This window comes from Sciurus carolinensis, chromosome 8, assembly GCF_902686445.1.
Source record: "Sciurus carolinensis chromosome 8, mSciCar1.2, whole genome shotgun sequence".
Classification (NCBI taxonomy): domain Eukaryota; kingdom Metazoa; phylum Chordata; class Mammalia; order Rodentia; family Sciuridae; genus Sciurus; species Sciurus carolinensis.
This window is the reverse complement of record NC_062220.1, coordinates 30,593,753-30,614,384: the sequence shown is the minus strand read 5'-3', so window position 1 is coordinate 30,614,384 and position 20,632 is coordinate 30,593,753. Positions and strand designations below refer to the sequence as shown.

The window sequence follows — 20,632 nt, the reverse complement described above, 5'->3', positions numbered from 1 at the left end:
AAATATAACACATGGTTATGGTAAACAGTAGAATGGGAGGACAAAAGTACCATTAAAATGACCTGATTCACGGAATCCACAGGTGGGGACTTACCCTTTTGGCTTGAACATTTTCCTAAACTCTGATCTTTTCCCTGTTTGATTCCTGCCTGCTGCTTCAAAACCCAGTAAGTCAGAAGAAGGAGAGACTGCTTTACAGTACCCTAAGCCTAAATCCCATCAAAGAAGTCAGCTCCTTGGCTCACAAAATCATTTCAAGGGCTAACAGCAATGCACATAATAGTTGATCAATGTTTTTCCACAGAAAAATTGCATGATACCAACTCTGTAGCAAGAAACAAGGACATTATCACCGCTGTGTCATATAATAAGTAATCAATAGACAAAATATATAATTTTATCCACAGCATCACTTGATCACCAGTAAACAGTCCTAGAACATTTTTTGCTCTAGTAAAAAATTAAATCTAATTTATGCCAGTGCTGATAAAAAGAAAGCTTAATTTTTATAAGGAGTATCAACCCCAACTCATCAGGGGACAAAAAATCAAATTTTCATTTCCAGAGAATGCAAAATCATCCAAAAAGGAGAAGTGCCAGGGAAACCCATTATAATTCTGGTACTCAGGGCAAAATAATTCATAAATATTATTTGTATCACCAGGAACAAGAGAAAAGTGGCAAACCCACAAAATAGGTAAAAATCTACCACAATGAATAATATCTAACATTTGACATGGCAGAGCTATTTCCAGGTCCTGGTTATTAAACTCAGAGCAAAAAGTGGCTTATTGATCTGTTTACAACATTCCAAAGACAAGGATTAAAACTGCTATTTTGTTCTGACACATAAGAAACAGCTACAAAAAGCCCATAGAGTCCACCACCTGTATGTGGGAGGTTCTCAGCAATGACAGTTCCCAAGTTCACTGACTTGACCCTCCCTTCCCACTTCCCATAGGTTCCCTTTAATTAACAGTCATTGAAATTTCTCAAATCAAGACAAGCCAATTGTGTTAAACATTCAATGTTCACATTAATAATAGGCATCTTTTAAAGTGAACATGTGGTAATTTCTTACATATGGGAGTAAGTTGAGTCTAAGCTTGACAGTGATACAAAGGAAAGAAGGGAAAGAAAGGAGAAATCAACAGGGGTACCCAGGAAGAATGGAAAGAGAACACAATGGCATTCAGAGTGAAAAATTCCTCAGGTGCTAAGTTATCACAGAATAAGTATCCCACACAAACTGGCTAGTGGCTGTGACAATCCTAGAACTCTAGATCCAGGAACTGCATGCATATTCATTTCCATATCTCTTATAAATCTCTGGGGCAACCAGAGGAAATCACTGGAGCCACCTTATCAGTTGCCTGCCCCTAGTGCCAGACAAACCTACAGTGGTCAGTCTGAGAATGACACTTATCCCGGTTTAGGAGCTGATCCTCCCAGAGGTGGCTCTCATAGGGACCTCAACATCTTCTCTTTTCAGTGTGGACTTGGCCACTTAAGGAAGGATTAAACTCGAAACAGCACTCAAAAGAGTGTTCCTACTAAATCATTCAGGAGCCATGGTGCTATGCAGTTCTTTCAAAGAGTAGCTCTTGTGATTAACATGGTCGAACCTTTTCAGGTTGGGTATAAAAAGTCTGTGTACCAAGCAAGACATCAGCCACACCTCATCATCTGCCCAGTTCTCAGTAGGTTTTGACTCTTGCTGGCCCTAGGTACATGCTCATCATCCTTTACATGGTCACCCTTGGGACTGCAGTTGAAACCAACTACTTCCCTTCTGTCTGTGTCTTAAGTCCAGGATGATTAACTTGAAGTGATTCACAAAATTCCTCTTCACTAGATTTCTCTCTAGAACTGTCCAATAATTCAACTCCCAGTGTTAGCCTAAGAGACTTCAAAGCTTCTCATTAAAATTATGCTGACCTGCTATGCAAATCATGCTAAATTGTGATAATGAATTCTGGACTATTATAATATTTTGTCATGGTGATTTTCGATGAAAATTTTAAGCACTAATTTTCCATTATGCTGCATTATTGGGATAAACTGCCCAGTTTAACAGATACACATGATACATTATGAAAAGTATTTATCCTTATTCATTTATTCACTTAATAATTAAAAAATACTTGAGTGCCAAGCATAGTAATAGATCTTGGGAATACAGTGAACAAAACTAACATGATCCCAAGATGTCAATAAGCATTTCTACATTGTGCTACTTATCTCCAAAATAATATGGCATATTTTAAACATTTAATGGCAAAAAAATTAAGTGGAATACAGGGGAAGACATAACTAAGTACCATATGAATTCTATAACCTCTCATTCTATGTATTGAAGTCATGTAACAATTATGGTAAGTAATACCAGGCACTAGAATATTTGTTGTTCAGTTAAATAGTACTAGTATTTTATTTTAAAAACTGCCCTCACTATACAGATCACATAAAATCTAATTGCTTGAACAAAACTGTTGATCAAATAATGAAATTTTGTACAGCAAAATTTCTGTGCCAAAAATGTAAAAACCCAGCACATCAAAACTAACATACTGTACTATATTATGTAAAGATAATTTTATTCTTCCTAGCACATAAAGTTTGTTTTCCAAACTTAAATGATTTCTGTATTAGAAGTAACATGCAACTATATTATCAGTAATCTCCTTACCAAAAATAAAGTCAAGAATATACACAAAAATATTTCAAAGAAAAAAAAATTTCCCCTTGATTTTAAACATGCAGTATACATAGAAATAAACGTTAAGTACACTCACAGGAATAATGAACCTTGGCAAAAAGTTACATTTAGCCTAGGTCAAAAATTAAACCTAATAATCCTAGTAAACTTTTTTTCTGTGAGGCTTGACAAAGAATGTAGAAAATTACCCAAGTAACAGAAAAGGACACAAAAACCACACTTCAAACAGACAAACTGCTTGTCAGTATTAGCACCTGATTTGACAAACAGGTTTAATCCACTTCCTCAAAGGTCGTGCTGTCAAGGCGAGGAATGTACAGTTTCCAGTACTAAATTAGGCTGACTGGCATTGTTCGGAGAAGCAGGGTACTCCTCCACATGGGTCACTTTTTCTGATGTTATTGCAGGGGGAGGTTCATGATTTGTCTCCTCCTCCCTAGGTGTTAGGGTTTCCGGCATTTCATTTAACATTAGAACTTGCAGAGATTCTGTTCCATCTTCAATATCCACATGAATCCCCAAAGCTTTAAGAATGTCACATTTGCACATGGGGCATGTGCCATGGGCTAGAATCCAGGGGTCAATGCAATTCTTGTGGAAAAAGTGCTTACAAGTCAGAATACGAATTGTATCATTAGGCTTATAAGGTTCAAAACAAACTACACAGCTATCTCCATTTGGATTTAATTCCTCATCCCCCTCTTTTAATACCCTAAGTTGGAGTTGGCCAAAAGCTTTCTTGAGGTCTGTTGTTAATCGCTGCCATCTCCTGTGCTGAATCCTTGCTACCCAAAGTCTTCGAATGTGATAAAAGATGAAATACGCTAAAGTAGCAGTTGTGACAATCATAAAGGAGACAAAGTAGTGATTCATCCAGATGATGTGTTTTCTGCCCACTGCAACCATAGCTGTAACATGAAATCCCTTCTGAATTAAATGCAAAATTTCTGTGCCTTTTAAGTTACCAATCATCACTACAATGGTGTCTTCAAATGCCTGATGAGACATGGGGAAAACCTGATTGCCAGTTCCCGGAAAGTTATAGATGATCACTCCACTGGCTCCCTTGTCGGTTGCTACCTTAATTTTCTGTGTGAAGGTACAACCTCCCCGTTCAATGAGTGCGAGCCACGGCTCCGAGTTCTGTGATCTGCTAAAACTGGTATTGGGATTACATGCATTTTGAGTTTTTCCCTCTGGTGGCACTATAACTCCCGTCACTCTCTTCAAAGCGGAGCTTCTTCCAAATACTCCAGTCTCCCCCAACTCTGACAACATGCGATTCCCAACGTGAAATGATATGTTCATGTAAGCGGTCCACACTGCACTCGCTCCGCAGCAGTTCTGACTACACAGCCAAAGAAAACTGAATTTCACAAGCCAGGAAGATGCAGTGTTGTTTTGCCAAGGGCCAGTCTTGAGGAGAGTCATCTCTCTCTTCGCCTAGTGACTTAAGAACCAACCCAACAGAAAGATGTGGCTTACACATCTGTTGACCATCAATTTAAAAGAAGGAAGAAAATAAAATCTTCTGGGTGAAAACAAGACCCACCGTCTCCCAGCATGGTTTTGTAAGAATTCTTAAAGATGTCTTGAGTTTCAGATGTTTTATTAGAGAGAGAAAGAGAAAAACTTTAGATTGAAAAAACATCCCAGTCTCACCGCTGTAACTTTAGATACTGCTTACTATTGCATGATGTGATTATGACATAAAAGACCAAGCAGCCAATTGGATAAGGGTTTAGAGCCTGCTATGACTTTATTGGCTTATACATTTCCAAAGTTGTTATGGAGGGTTTCTATATTGTTATAAGACGGCTTCGATCACTGAGCTACAAATAATGGTTACAGGTAGCACACTGAACTGAAAAACAGATACAAACTTAATGCAACATATGCTCTTTAAAAACATGAAATACTGTACAGCTGACATTTTTCCATCACAAGTGCAGAAAATATGTCCAACAGAGTGACAACTATTTTTCTTTTTTAAAGAATTGCCAACTAGAACTCTGACCAAGTATGAGGTCAGAGTGTTGAGTGTGGCAACACTAGTTTTACAAATGTGAATTTAGTTGGCCTTAATTATTTATTAACCACATAAACCATTGTACTACCTGTGTCTAATAAAACTTTCTCAGAAGTTTCTTGGGGTTTTGTCTTGTTTTGATTTTGAAAAGTAGGGTATGCTGCTAAATCCACTCTGCCTCCCCTTCTCACACATCAATTGTACATATATAGGAGTGAACTCAGAAAGGACTAACATCAAGGGATGTTCATTTGTTTGTAGTCCCTGTTACTAATCTAACCCCATTTTGGGTGCTGAGGAGAAAGGCTGTAGGTGAAAAGCTTAAATATAACCATATTAGTTGAGCACAATTCATTTTTTTAATTGTAGCTATTGATTTTTGAAAAGGAAAAACTGCAAGGTCCACAACCACTAAAACCAGCAATGCTTAAAAGGTTATAAAGAGATGATTTCAACACAATTTTTGGTCAAACTCAACAAATATCTCCGGTGGGAGATCCCACAGTCATTGTTAGTTCTGCCTACATTTTTTTATATTCTCCTATCAGTGGGCACAATATGACTTTAAAACTAAAGAATGACATGGGAACTGACAAACTCCAGCTTTGGGGAGGGCTCTACCTCCATGTTTGTTTTTCAGCAGCTAAGATACTAGAGCCAAGCATTTTTACCTTGAACATAAATGCTTCCGGCCTCTAGACAGTGGGGCATCCCCAGGGCTGAGAGGGCTACAGCTTTAACTTAACAACATGGTAACTTGAGGCAGGAAAGAAGAGCAAAGGGCTCTATGGACTTGACAACAGGTGGCATAACTAGGAAATAACACGGCTGGCCCACAGTACCAAAGGCCATTAATCTGATTTAGTTTCCACATAACTCCCTTTAAAAAAATAAACTGTGGCACAGTGTCATGTCTGAATCTTGTGTAGACATAAAATGTCATCTAAGTCAGACAGCCAAGGTTTTAGCACTGATCCAGAGAGATTTTCACAAAAACAAGACCAATCTTTCAACTTCTCATCATTATATAGGTGTTCACGTGACTATAAAAGAGGAAGAGGCAAAAATAAGGCAAAAGATACAATATGGAAATGCAACTGAACCATTTTTTAGCTTTTCTCTGCTATCAAAAAAACAGAGGTATTCACTACCATTTGGAGAAGAACAAGCACCCACTAGAGATTCTTCTACAGGGCAATCTGCTATCATAGATGATTCACTGTGCTAGGATTCAAAGAGCTCTGGCAAAAAGAGGTGAATTTTTGCAATACTTCTCTAAATGGGGTCTGTAACAATTTAAAACTTTTAGTTATTATTACATAACCCTAAGTGCTATCATCTAAAATAATTATTCAGAAATATATTATCCACCCAGTCAGTAGCTTTGGAAACCACCTTTCCTGAGTATTAATAAAATTAATTAACCGTGGCAAATTAAAGCAAGATCTAATCCTCTAATGAAGTTTACTAAGCAGAGATATAAATTATCACAAACCCAAATGAAACAAAATACGGAAACAAAGCACAAAAATTAACTTATAAAGGGAAACTTTAAAATAGTAGAGCTAATTCCCCATTGCACCAATGTCAAAGTGATTTGAAAATAAAGGTTAACATTGTTTTCAACATATATTAATGTCCTTACTTGGATAAGGGCAAAAATGTATACCAATTAGAACTGATTAGAAAGACAATAGTTCAAATAGGTGGGCATGATATGGAGTTTTATTTTTAAAACACATGAATTTCACCTTCTTTAGTATTTGAGAAGCTGAAGTTGAAATTTTCTCTCTATATAAAGTGCAGTAAGAGAACTCATCTAATATTAATGTTTGAAAAGATCTGGCTATATCTTCAGAAGATGCTCTAGGTTTCTAAGTTTTCAGAATGTCACATTTGCACATGGGGCATGTCCTATGGGCTAAAAGCCAGGGGTCAATGCATGTCTTATGGAAAAAATGCTTGCAAGTTAAAATACGTACTACATCTTGAGGTTTGTATATATCAAAACAAACAACGCAGTTGTCCTCATTTGGATCTAGTTCCTTATCCCCGTCTTTGAGTACTCGAAGTTGAAGCTGACCGATAGCTTTCTTCACATCAGCCTTTATCTGTCTTCGTCTTGTGGTGGAAGAATTGGGTGCTCTAGGTCTCCAGGCACAGTATAAGAAAAGGTAGGCAATTGTGGCTGCCAGGAAGGTAAACAGAGACATGACATAGTGGCTCAGCCACGGCATGTGCATTCTCCCTACTTCGATGATGATCGTCACATAGACTCCTTTCTGAATCAAGTGCAAAAGTTCCATGCCTTTTAGGTTGCCTATCATCACCGCAACTATGTTTTCCGTTCCCTGGTGAGACATGGGAAACACTTTGTTGCCCGTACCTGGATAGTTATAGATGATCACCCCGTTTGCTCCCTTCTCTGCTGCCACGTTGATTTTATGTGTAAAAGTACAGCCTCCCCGTTCAATGAGGGCCAGCCAAGAGTCTGCCTGTTCTGGCCTGCTGAAGTTGGTCAATGGATTACAAGCATTCTGATTCCATCCTTCAGGAAGTACCACTACACCAGACACCCTTTCCAGAGGAGAATGATTCCCAAACACTCCACTCTCTCCTAGTTCTGATATAATCTGATTTCCCACCTGAAATGTTATGTTCAGATGAGCTGTCCATATTGCTTTTCCTTTAGAGTCAGGAAGGCTAAGTAGTAGAAAGATGCCAAGCCTCCACAGTCGAGATGAAACAGACCCATGAGTTGAAGGAGTAAGTCTTACTGGGTTCATTCCTCCATTTGCCTACTAACTGACAAACGCAGAAAACAAAATAACATCAGTTGTAAAAGAAAGTAAAGAAGCTAACTTCAAGTGTTGGCAGTAGATTACTAAAGCACATAAATGGAAAAGGTCTGTGAGGAACAGAGATATCTTGCTCCTTCCAGCATTTTTATTTCTGGTAGATTATCTTTCTTATAATGTAACAACATAACAAGAGTTGTTATTAGTACAATGTGATTTCAAGAAAATTATGACTCCTCAATGGGGAAACTGTGACATCAGAGACAGTGAGCCAATCCAGGGGTTTATATTAGAGCGCTGCATACTGAACTCCTATTGGCCAGAAGGCTGCTAAGCAATGAGTCAAGATTTATGCACGCATACAGATCTTAGACACATACAAACATACACACATATACACACACCAATGTGAAGAAACTAGAAAGCAAGAAATAGGTAAAAGCTGTTTGTTTAAAAAAAAAAAAAACCTTGAATTTTTTCCTACAAATGAATAGAATGAAAAAGCATCTGACCACTTTGTGTTATTTTTCTATTTGTAAGGCAAAAATAGAAAACACTCATGTATTAGCACATATGCCTGACCAAGTACCAGTTCTCATATATGGTTCCATGACATGGGACCTGCCATTCTGTGGGAAGGGAGAGAAAATCATTCCCACTGCCAACATGAAAAGCCTTCACCAGGCCTAAAGATTCAACACAAGGGGAACGGAGTATAAATGTACATTGTTTGTCTGATACAGTCCCATCTTGCCAGTTCTACTTCATTCACTGAAGCAGTTTCCGCGTGTGCTAGGTAAATACTCAGTATCGAGCATATATTGGAGAAGAAAGCAGACAAGATCCTATCCTTGTAGACTTTATTACTGAGGACAGATCTGAAAACTGTCAACATACACAAATATAACTACAAAATGTGATAAGGGCTCAGAATGCAAAGCTTGAAGTATCAAGACAAAGAATACATGGAAAAAGGGTCAAACTTAGATTAGGTATCAGGGCATGGCTCTCTAAAACAGTAGCATTTAATCTGAGACTTGCGAGATGAATTAGCGTTACCAAAGCAAAGAATGGGAAAGAAGATTTCAGGCAGCATTAAAACCCTCTGATAGGAAGGAATGTGGCAAATTAAAGAATCTGAAGGAATACAAGCTTCGAGCCTCGCAGACAGGGGAGAGGTGATAAGGAAGGAGAGGCAAGGGCTAAGTGTTTAGAGTTGTAAATGTTAAACTGAGGACTCTATTCCTAGAACAAGGAAAACACACTGTAGAGTTCTAAACCTAGGAGGTAACTTAAATTCCTTTAGAAATATTCATTTTATTTTATTTTTAAAGACCGCATTTTGATTCATTGTACACAAATGGGGTGCGACTTTTCATTTCTTTGGTTGTACGCATGTAGATTCACACCATTCATGTAATCATACATGTACATAGGGTAATGATGCATCTCAGTCTACTATCTTTCCTCCCCCCATGCCCTCTTGCCCCATTTTAAAAAAATTAAATAAACAAAGGTTAAAAAACAAAAGAGTAGCATTTTCTCTATTTTTAAATTCTCACCTAAAGTCTGTTTTCAGAGAGTCAATAAATTGGCAACACTTGCTCAAATGTTTATCTAATACATATAGGAAGTCTGTGTACCTGGCATGCTGAAAAGTTCCCAGGGATAAAAAAAGAAAAGAAAAGAAAGGCCCTGTTTGCTCATGTGCAAAATGGACTCCAACTTCTTTAAAACAGAGGTACTTTGGGAGAATTTGTCATTTTGACAAAATCATTTTTTGTACTCCCTGGTCCACAACAGTTTAGTTGAAATATGCTCTTAAAAATAAAATGGGAATTGATAAAATTACTCCAGTCCTACAATTTTATTTAGATCTGATTCAATTCAAATCTGAACTGTCAGTATAGGTGGACTTTTCCCATGTTTAAAAGAAATGTGAATTCCTGGCTGATTGGCTAACAGTGACAAAGTAAAGTCTTAAGAAGGTAGTTTAATATTATATTGTTAGGGGTTATTTGTTAAATTGATAATTATTTAACCTTTGGGGATAAGGTTTTAAAATAGTGTTTTCCTGATGTTGCTTTATTAATTTTGATGATTCCATGAAGGGTAAAAATTTAAGTAGCAGCTCTATTTTGGCAAAACATATCACAATCGATAGTTTTCTTGTTAAAAAGAACAATTTGTAAACACTTAGTAATTTATTATCTTTTCCTCGCAATCTGATGGAGTAAGGCAATGGTATTCAGGACCTCCCACCCCTGTCTACTGCTTGAGCCTTGAGACCAAATGCTTTATGAGAAACAATCCTCTACCATTACACAGTGGTTCCGAAGGAAGGTAATTTTGCTTTCCAGGAGATATTTGGCTATTTCTGGAGATGTTTTTGATTGATACAACTGAGGAGCAATAGTGGCAACAGTGGCTAAAAGCCAAGGATGCAGCTTACCATTTTTAAATGCCAAGAATAGACCCCACACAATAAAGAACTATCTGCCTCAAAATATCAATAACAAAATTAAGAAAGTCTGGGTTAATGGAAGAGTCTGGGGAGAAAGGAATCATCCCCAAACTCATTCATCCTGATGGACTATAAGGTCTGGGCTCTCATCATACCGTGAGTTTTATAACTACTAACTCATCCATCAAGGATGATGTCCTCAATAAGCTGCAGAGATCTGCTAAAGCAACCTCTTAGTCACTGAAGTATGATTACCAGTTGCTTCCACTTTATCAGTACTAGATCTAAGAGTCTTCTATCCTAGGGCCGGAATGGTTGAATGGCAGAGAAGAAAGTATGGTTGACTAATGCTACTGTAATGTGTATTATTTTTAGAACATTTGCTCAATACATGAATTTTTTGGTAAACACTCAAGTTTTAAAAGTTTTCATGGTGTTGAACCTTGCAGGTAGGCTAAAGAGCACCAAAATAATAACATTAAAAAAAATAAAACAACTGAAAAATACTACTAGGTTTGATTGATCCAATAGTTCCAAATTCCCTATTTCTATTCTGCTTCTTGAAGTATATTTGTTTTCCTCTTAAGTTTGCTCCTTCAGGATTCCCCCAAGATGGCTACTACTCCAACTATCTATCCAGAAGCACAATGTGGTATTCCTTCTTCCACATTTCATTTTAAGAGTAAGGAAAAACTTTCCAGAAACTTAGCAGACTTTCCTTTGTGTCTCTTTGACTAAGGACACTTAGAGTGTTTACTTCACAACCCATATTTAAAGCAACACCTGCAAATCAGATGCAATCATTACGAATGACTTAGGTTAATCATACTTGATCCTTCTTAGAGAAACCCTTCCTTGGCTGAGCACAGGGCTAGAGGGAAGGTAAAGATATCAGTGTTCTGCAACCAAGGGAAAAGATATGAACTGGAAGGTGAGAAGGTAAACAAACTGGCAGCTACAAGCTATACATTTCTGGATATAACCAAAACAATAACACTTAAATAACCATTAACCACAACAAACACGGCATTATACACAAGGTACTGACATGAGCCAGAGTTTGTGTTAAAGGGGACAGACACAACATAGCTTTGTCCTTCAGCAGGGAATTAGCTATGCAGGAGAAGAACAGTTATACACCAACTAAGTGTATACATGTATATATTCTATAACTAACAGATTGAAATTAAAATTTTAAGAACCTTATAACTATCATCAAATAAGGTGAAGGGAAATCAACTAACCTCTACCCTTTCTGCTTTTTGATCTCTACTGCAGAAATGCTCACACTTACAGGAATCGCTACTCTGATAGAGAAAAACAACTAAATACATTGGTACTGCACTTCAGTAGCTTCTTTAAGATGTAGGAAAAACTGAAGGGGCTTAATCAAATTGCCCCAAAAGTCACAGAATCCATAGCTATAATATTATGAGAGCTCTCTAGGAATCCACAAAACACACTTGTTTTACATTTAACTCCAAAATAACATCCATGTGTGTTTTCTGCACAGAACTAAATGAATCATAATGGGATTTGGGAGAAGAGAATACCGATTCAAAGTGGTTTGCTGGGAGCAACAAAAAAGCAAATAATGCTAATAATAAATATTTTCTGAAAGCACAAAATTGCATTTTTACAAGATTTCACTTTCAAATTTTATTATATTTGATTGCAAGTTGGTAAACCCTCATGAACAATAGTCTTTTTTCCTGAATTTAATCACTGCCCCCACACAGTCTCTCAGACATAACTGCAATAATTAGAGAAAAAGTTTCTTTGAAATACAAATGCACTTTTCCTCTTAACCTTTCTGAATCCAGGAAGGAGAGTTCTGAATGTGCTAAACATACAATAGAGCAAGTTACAAATATTACCTCTGAGCTTCTGAATTACCTCTAAATTCATACACTGGAACACCACAGGTACAGATGCATGCAAAAGCAGAGTAACACAGTAGGCTTATGGGAGTGGAGGGAGAGTCAAGTACATATGAATCTGAGTTTTTAAAGTAGATCTGAATGAGGTGTGTGATGGAGTTAGGTGAGGTAGGTGGGAGAAGGGAGAAAGCACATGCAGGATACCTGCCATCAGAAAGCTCTTAACTGAGTGCAGGTGGCATGTGGACAGGTCATTCAGGCACACAGTTAAGTACTAGGAAAGGTAGACAGCAGGTGGTGTTTGCTCTCATGAAGCCACAACTGCTGGGCTCACCATGCACAGAGCAGAAGCAAAGAACAGGGACACCGAGAAATCAAGTCAAGGTGAGACCAGAATCAAGTCTTGTTGACAGCTGAACCCAGAAGCTTCAAGGAGATATTTCCTATATTTCCTGAATATTTCTCTTCTACCTAGATCTAGGCTCTGTTACCAGGCTAAGATGGGGCTGAATTTAGGAAAAGGAAGTTCAGCTACCTAAGATAGAAGAAAGACTGGAAATGGGGCCCAGGCAGGTCATTACATAAGCAGAAAATCACAGAAGTTTACGCAGGATCTTCATTATTTATGTGAACCAACGTAATCACATTATTATTAAAAGCCGTGGTGATTAACTACATCAGAGGAAAATTGTAGCCCAAACCAACACAGTACATTGCAAATCACCACATGGCTAGCCATGATTTCTTAGCTATGTAAGCCAGGATTACTCTTGCCAACTATTAACCTGCATGCTTAATGGTGGGATGCCTGAGAAAAGATTAAGTTGTATTAGACCTCCTAAGCTCTGAAAGACCTTTGTGACACTAAAGAAAGGAAATACTCATTGATGTTTTTCAAATACCTAATACAGTGCTTGGCTCAAGAAGGTCTGTGTGAGTAATTCCAATGTTCAGGTTTATCCTGCTTGGATGAACGTCTCCTTTGGCTTTGTTCAGGCCATCAAAATCATTATCCTAGTCTAGAATTCAGCAATGGAACCATACTTACTCCTCATTACACATTTTATTTCACTTTAAATTCATTCTGTTGACAGAAAACAAGTTAAAAAAAAAAAAAAAAAAAAAAAAAAACTCACAATGGCATTCCTATTCACTTAGTTCAGTCTACCCAAAGAGCACTTCCCAAACTTCCAGGAATGGCATATATGCCTCTCCAGCCTGGTCTTTCTCCCTTTAGTCCAGCCTCATTTTCTACAACTATTAGTCCTGAAATTTATCATTCTTTAATTCCAGTAGCTTACAGTTCCCTATGCTCCTATTACAACAATTAGCATGTAGACTTTGCCCCTCTAAAAAATCTTTGTCTGTTCCTATGGTACACATTGCAAAACAGCCCCAAATACTTCCCTCTCTGTACTGGTACTCCCTTGAAATGTGATTCAGAAAGTCCATTAGGAGGTTAAACCCCTTAAATCTGTATGTCCTGGTGACAGGCTGACCAACAGACCACCCTGGAAGCAATGGTATGTCAGCTCTAACTCTATGACTCAGGAGCCTTGCACGCTACCTTCCTTTCTTGCTATCCTGCTATCATGAAGTGAACAAGCCTGGCTTGACAGAGGAGGAGAAGTGATTGGGAGGAAAGCCCAGCTGTCCTAGTGAGGTCACCCTAGATCAATCCATAAATGGACAAATATGTGAGGGCCCAAACAAACAGAGCTGCCATCATGGTCCTAAGGGCCTAGAGAAATCTGAGTAGGTCTAGTTGAGACTCCTGAAAAATAAAAGGTTCTCTATTAAAAAGCCCCTGAGTTCTGGGTCAGTTCATTATGCAGCCTTGCAGCTGATATAGGGCCCTCTACAAAACTATCCTTAATTTTTAAGGATGAAGATCAAAACTTATTTTTATCTGCATACCTAGATCTAGCACAGTATCTAACACATCAGAGGTTCTCAAGGAAGGTTGGAATGTCATTATATTTTGTATTCTACCTGTAATATTCCTCATACAATCAATGAATCTACTTAGTTGTATCTTCATAAAAGAGATCATTTCAGTAAGAGTACAGAACAGTTAGAATATGAATTCAACTTTTAATTCTTCTGCAGGTATATTACTCATAAAACTTGATTTTTTAATAGACATACCTGAGTGAAAAGGTTAGAATATGATCAAATCTGCTTAACTTTTAATGAGCATAAATCAAACATAAATTATACTCCCTTCTTCACTATGAATTGAAGTCAAGGTCTACAGAACTTTAACATTAAACTGAAAGCAATAAATTCTATCTCTCAATCTACCATAGAGAATATAAAATGGAAATCAACAGAGTAGAAACTCATTACTACCTCTAAGAGATAATGGGGAAAAACTTTACACTACAAACTTTGCATTAAGGGAGTAAGAGGTGGTGAGTATCTGTAAGTAGACACAATGTTGAGGATAGATTTAGTGGTATTTCTCTGAGACTAGATCAAAACATATCTTCATATTAAACCATTTAGACTGCATTATTTTTGTATGAGGGGGTGGAGAATAGACAGCATACTCAAAAAAAAAAAAAAAAAGGAAAAATATAAACACAAGCATAATCGTTGAATTACCAGCAGAACTTGTTCCTGTCTCTTAAAAGGCTGTTCTGCTTCCTCTTCTTGATTCAAGGGTGAAGAACAAATGGAAATGGAGGTTGCTTCTGGGTTCTGCCATTTTTAAGTTGTCCTTAAACCTAAAGTAGACTCTAGGTCTTCCTAAGCCACCAAAGTCACTGGAGAGATGCATGAACTTTGCCTTCCTACTGTGAACTCAGTGAGCTCTCAGCAGTCAGAAAACACAGGGCAGAGGTAAGAAGGTTTTCCTATTTAGATCCCTTACATTTTTCTAATTCAAAGTTCACAAACCCTTTCTCATTTATTAGATCATTTAATTCCTTCTTGAAAGAATCAGGAAGAAAAAAGCATGACTTGTCACACCTGCAGAAATAGTTCACTGAAGCACAGGCTATTTGACAGACTCAGAGGAAACCCGGTCTCTGCTGCATGCTAGTTGTGGGAAGGTGAGCATGCTGAGCTTCAGTTTCCTCATCTGTAGGATGGGGAAGTAATGCCTGCCTCTAGAAGCCACTGGGAATATTAAATGACATATCTCACATCTATTTACAAATCATTAAGCACACTGTGTGCTCAGTAGATACTCACTAAGTGGATTTTCCTTCCTTCCCAATCCCAGAAAATCTTTTTGATTTTGTGTTTTCCGTTTCCCACATTAAAAAAAAAAAAAAAAATCCTCTTCATTCTTCAAGACCCATCTATCTCAATCTCCCTTATCAAAACAACTCGTGCCTATGACATGGTATTTCTGTACTAATTTTGCCTCTTATTATGTAGTTAGATGCTTCTATATCTGTTTACTTTCACTTGGTCTAGAATATCTTGTGGTATTATTTATTTTTAAAACTTCTGTTTTTTCCTCCTGTCCAAATCCTAGCACAATAAAATATGTTCAAGGTCCCTGACAAATGTTTGACTTTTTAAGCACTTACCCTTCAAAATATTAAGATATATCAACAGCTTCTGCAACCTTTGCTTTACACAACCACCACTTAAAAAAAAAAAGGAATAGGCAATGATTTGACAAGTCCTCCCTCAGTTAAGAACTGCTCTGACAACAGTTGTCCAGAAAAAGGCTTATTTAATATCACAGGATCAGAGGCCATCTGCCTTAGATTCTCTCTCCAAAAGTCAAGAATAAACTCCATCCACATTTGTTCCAGAAAAATGTACTAAATATGGAATAATATGTAACCATAAAGTAACAAATATTTCTAATATATAAGCAGTCAACCTTTACTGGGTTAAAATCCTCCTTTGTCTTTTGTATGAATGAATCTATCTGTGTCTATTTATCTCAAGATATATAGATCTACATCTATATATGTAGATATCTATATGGACCTATCTCTTTATATCAAGTCATGGGACCCCAATGGTGATCAGCAGGAGGAAACTGCATCATCACATTAATTATTTATGATAGCATCTCAGAGAAACTTCTGCCATCACATGAGCAGAAATACTTAAAGCAAAAATTTCTTAACTTCAGGGAGTTTTCCAACCAGAATACTTTCCATTCCCAATGCAAGATGCAGTTGAATCCCGCAATCCCCACAAAGCATCACTGGGTAATTCAGTTCAAATTGAGTCCTTTCTACTATGAATCATCACAATATGATTTTTTAAATCTTGTATTTGTATTCTACACGAAAATATACGTAGCATATCTGTACATTTTTAAAATAAAATGAGCACTCACTTTTTAAAGAAATAGGCATTTTCTTCATTTTGCCCTATTGTTTCTTAGTAAATCATTTGGATATTGCCTTAAGACATTTTTCAGCAGGTGTTAAATAAAAACAATGTAAATTTACTTTTTCCCCTTTTATGAGGGTTGTGCTTATTCTCTCAAATTATGTTTAGAATAATTAGCATGTATAAATTGTATAAATGGGATTCACTGTGATATATCCAGACACACCTATGATGTGCGATGATTATGTCCATTCACTCTTCTTCTACTCTCTTCTACACACCAATAATCTGTCTTCTGCTTTGAAGGTTTTTTTTAGTTTCCACATAAAAGGAAAAAAATAATACATGATACTTGTCTGCTTTATTTCACTTAATGTAATGTTCTTTGGTTCCATCCATTTTCCTACAAATGACAGGATTTTCATTTTTCTTTATAGCTCAAAATTAATACACCATTTTGTATATGTATTTTTTCTTTACCCATTCACCTTTGATGGACACCTGGGCTGGTTCTACATGTTAGCTACTATGGACAGTGCCATAAAAAACATGGGTATATAGATATCTTTAACATGTTGACTTCATTTCCTTTCCTATATACCCAGGAATGGGATAGCTGGATCATATAATACCATTTTCAATTTTTTGAGGAACCTCCATACTGTTTTACATAGTTGCTCCTTTCCACATCCTTGCCAGCATTTAGTAGCAGTAGCGGTAGTAGTAGTAGTAGCAGCAGTAGTAATTGGCCATTCTGTGTTAAGAAGGAATCTCACTGCAGTCTCGGTTTGCATTTCCCTAATGGCTGTGGTATTGAATATTTTTTCATGTATATATACTGGCCTTCTGTATTCCTTCTGTTGAAAAGTGTCCATTTAGACCATTTGTGTTTTACAACTGTATTATTTGCTGTATTAAGTTTTTTGAGTTCTTTATACATTCTGGATATTAATCTTCTGTTAGATGAATAGTTATCAAAAGATTTCTCCCATTCTGAAGGTTGTCTCTTCAGTCTGTGGATTGTTTCCTTTGTTGTGCTGTTTTTAACTTGATGGAATCCCGTTTGTCAATTCTGCTTTTATTTCCTGAGCATTTGGAGTCCTATCCAGGAAACTGTTGCCTGCGCCAATATATTGAAGTGTTCCCATATGTTTTCCTCTACTAGTTTCAAAGTTTCAGGACTTAACATTATGGTCTTGATCCATTTTGAGATGATTTTTTACAGAGCAAGAGGGGTCAAGTTTCAGTCTTCTACAGGTAGATGTGAGGTTTCCTGGCACTATTTCTTGAAGAAGGTGTCCTTTCTCCAATTGTGTTATTGGCACCTTTGTGGAGAATTGGTTGGCTGATGATGTGTGGACCTATTTCTGGGTTCTCTGTTTTGCTCCACTGATCAGCCTGTTTTAATGTCAGTGCCATGATGTTTTTGTTACTGTGGCTCTGCTGTATGCTTTGAAACTGGGGATTGTGATGCTCCAGCTTTGCTCATTTTGCTCAAGATTGCTTTGGTTATCTGAGATCTTTTGTTTCTATATGAATTTTAGGTTTTTTTTTTTTTTTTGTAGTTTGGTGAAGAATGTCTTTGGCATTTTGATGGGGATTGCACTAAATCTGTAGATTGGTTTGGGTGATATGAACATCTGAACAATTTTTTCCAATCCATGAACATGGGAGATCCTTCTGTTAGTGTCTTCAATTTCTTTCCTTAGTGGTTTGTAATTTTCATTGTAGAAGTCTTTCACATCCCTACTTAGGTTGATTCTTAGGTGTTTTTTGTAGTTATTGTGAATAGTACTACATTTCTAATTTCTTTCTCAGTAAATTCATTATTGGTATATAGGGAAGCTAGTGATTTTTTTTTTCCTGCTGATTGTATCCTGCTACTTTACTAAACTTATTAGTTCTATACTCTTTTGGTGGAGTCTACAGGTTTTTCAGTGCATAGAATCATATCATGTGCAAACAGATAACCTGACTTACTTTCTTTTTTCTCATATGTATGCCTTTTATTTCTTTCTGTTGTCCAATTTTCTCTGGCTACAATTTCTGATTCTATATTATATTAAATAAGAGCAGTGAGAGTGGACACACTTGCTACATTTAGAAGAAACGTTTCAGTTTCTCCCAATTAACTGTGATGTTGGTTATGGGCTTGGCACATGTAGCCTTATTATATTGAGGTATGATCCTTCGTTTGTTCAGGACTCTTATCTGGAATGGATATTGAATTTTATCATAGGCTTTTTCTGCCTCTACTGATATAATCATGTAATTTTGATCCTTGATTTTATTTATGTGCTGTATTACATTTATTATTTGTGTGTGGGGAAACATCCTTTCATCTTTGGAATAAAACCAGCTTGATCATGGTGCATGATATTTTAATGCACTATTGAATTCAATGTGTACCTATGTTCATGAGGGATATTGGTTTTCTTTTATCTTGTGTCCTTTTTTTTTTTTTTTTAATAGCAGGGTAACACTTGTCTCAATAAGTCTGGAAGGGTTCCCCCACTTCAGTTTTATGGAATATTTTGAGTAGCATTGATGTTACCTCTTCTTTAAAAATTTGATAAAATTCAGCAGTGACCCCATCCAATCCTGGGCTTGTCTTTGTTAAGACATTTTTTTTTATCACTGTTTCAATATCATTAGTTGATATTGATCAATTTTGGTTTTTTATATATTCTTTGTTCAATTTTTGGAGATCATGTATGTTCAGAAACTTCTTCCTCTCTTCTACATTTTCCTATTATCATATAATTTTTCAAAATATTTCTTGATGATCCTTTGAAGTTCTCTGTCATTTTATTTATTTATTGTACATAAATGCAGTATAACTATTGTTTCTCTGATTGTACATGAAGCAGAGTCATACCATTTGCGTATTCATACATGTACACAGGGTAGTGATGTTTGTCTCATTTTATTATCTTTTTTACTATCTTTCCTCCCCCCACCCCATCATTTCCATCTACACAGTCCATTCTGGTCAGTTTTAATGTCTCCTTTTCCACCTCTAATTTTATATGCGTCTTCGTCATGAGATTTGTCATTTTATCTTCATAAGACACAATAATTTGTTTTGTTAATTCTTGAATTGTTCTGTAAGTCTCTATTTCTTCTATTTCTGTTCTGGTATTCATTATTTCCTTCTGTCATACAAATTTTGAGTTTGGTGTTCTTTCTTTTCTAAGACACTTAGATGCATCATTAGGTTATTTGAGATCTATTGTTTTGATGTACACACTCATAACTCCCTCTTTGTACTGTTTTTTCTGTATCCCACATATTTTTGTATTTTACTTCCATTTTCATTAATTCAAGATTTTTAAATTTCCATCTGACTTCATCAGTGTCCCACTGTTCATTCGAAAGTATGTTGTCTTATCTCCATGAGTCTTAACAAATTCTACAGTATCTCCTGCTGTTGATTTTTAGTTTCATTCCATTTTGATGGGAGAGGATGTAGGATATTGTTTTAATATATAGTCTATTCTAGAAGTTCCATGCACTTAACAAATGCATGTGTATTCTATAGTTGAAATATTCTGAAAATGTTAAGACCATTTGATCTAGAGTTTAATTTGAGGTTTTTTCTGATTTGTTTTGGTTTGTTTTTTACCTAGATGATCTATCTACTGCTGAGATTGGGTACTGAAGTAAGCACTATCATTGTATTAGGGTCTATCAACTCGAACAGTGTTTGTTTTATGAAAGTGAGTGCTCTCATATTCAGTGCATATAGATTTATAATTATATTTTGATTTGATCCCTTGATCATTTTATAGTGACCTACTGTGTCTCTTTGCATTTTTTTTTGTATTAAAGTCTATTGTGTTACATTTAGGACTCCTACTTGCTTTTGAATTCCGTTCACTTGAAATACCATGTTCCATCTTTTCTATTCGGTCTTTGTCTTTACAAGTTAGGTGAGTTTCTTGTAGACAACATATTGATAGGTCTTATTTTTAAATCCACTGAGACAGTCCACATCTTTTAATAGGAAAATGAATACCATTTGCACTCATAATTATTGAAATCTATAAACTTATTACTGTCATCTTGATTTTTTAAGTTGTTTTGAATAGTCTTCATTTATTTCTTCCTCTCATTCATCATTGTGGTTTGATGGTATACTGTGTTAATGTTTTATTCTTTTTATCTGTTTTTTCTACATATCTGACAGTAGAGTTTATTTTGACATATATACATAAATTGAGTATAAGTTATTCTAATTAGGATCCTATTCAGTGGTTGTACATGGTGTGGGTTACCCTGGTTGTGTATTCGTATACAAAGATAGGGAAGTTTTGTCCAATTCATTCTACTGTCTTTCGTAGTTCCATCCTCCCTCCCTTCTCTTTATCTAATCCAATGGACTTCTGTTCTTCCCCTCTCGCCCTTGTTGTGGGTTATCATCCACATATCAGA

The 20,632-nt window shown here is 36.5% G+C and overlaps 3 protein-coding genes across 18 annotated transcripts in view; all 3 read right to left on the bottom strand.

Annotated features, from left to right (window-relative positions):
- Cadps2 (calcium dependent secretion activator 2) overlaps positions 1 to 20,632 on the bottom strand; it is a 526,649-nt gene that overhangs the window by 353,139 nt on the left and 152,878 nt on the right. The gene's annotated exons all lie outside the window — the stretch shown is intronic.
- Positions 3,020 to 4,150, bottom strand: Rnf133 (ring finger protein 133). Its single transcript, XM_047562677.1, has one exon. The coding sequence runs from the start codon at positions 4,148 to 4,150 to the stop codon at positions 3,020 to 3,022; it is 1,131 nt and encodes a 376-aa protein (XP_047418633.1).
- Positions 6,623 to 7,537, bottom strand: Rnf148 (ring finger protein 148). The gene has a single exon (XM_047562678.1). The coding sequence runs from the start codon at positions 7,532 to 7,534 to the stop codon at positions 6,623 to 6,625; it is 912 nt and encodes a 303-aa protein (XP_047418634.1). The 5' UTR covers positions 7,535 to 7,537.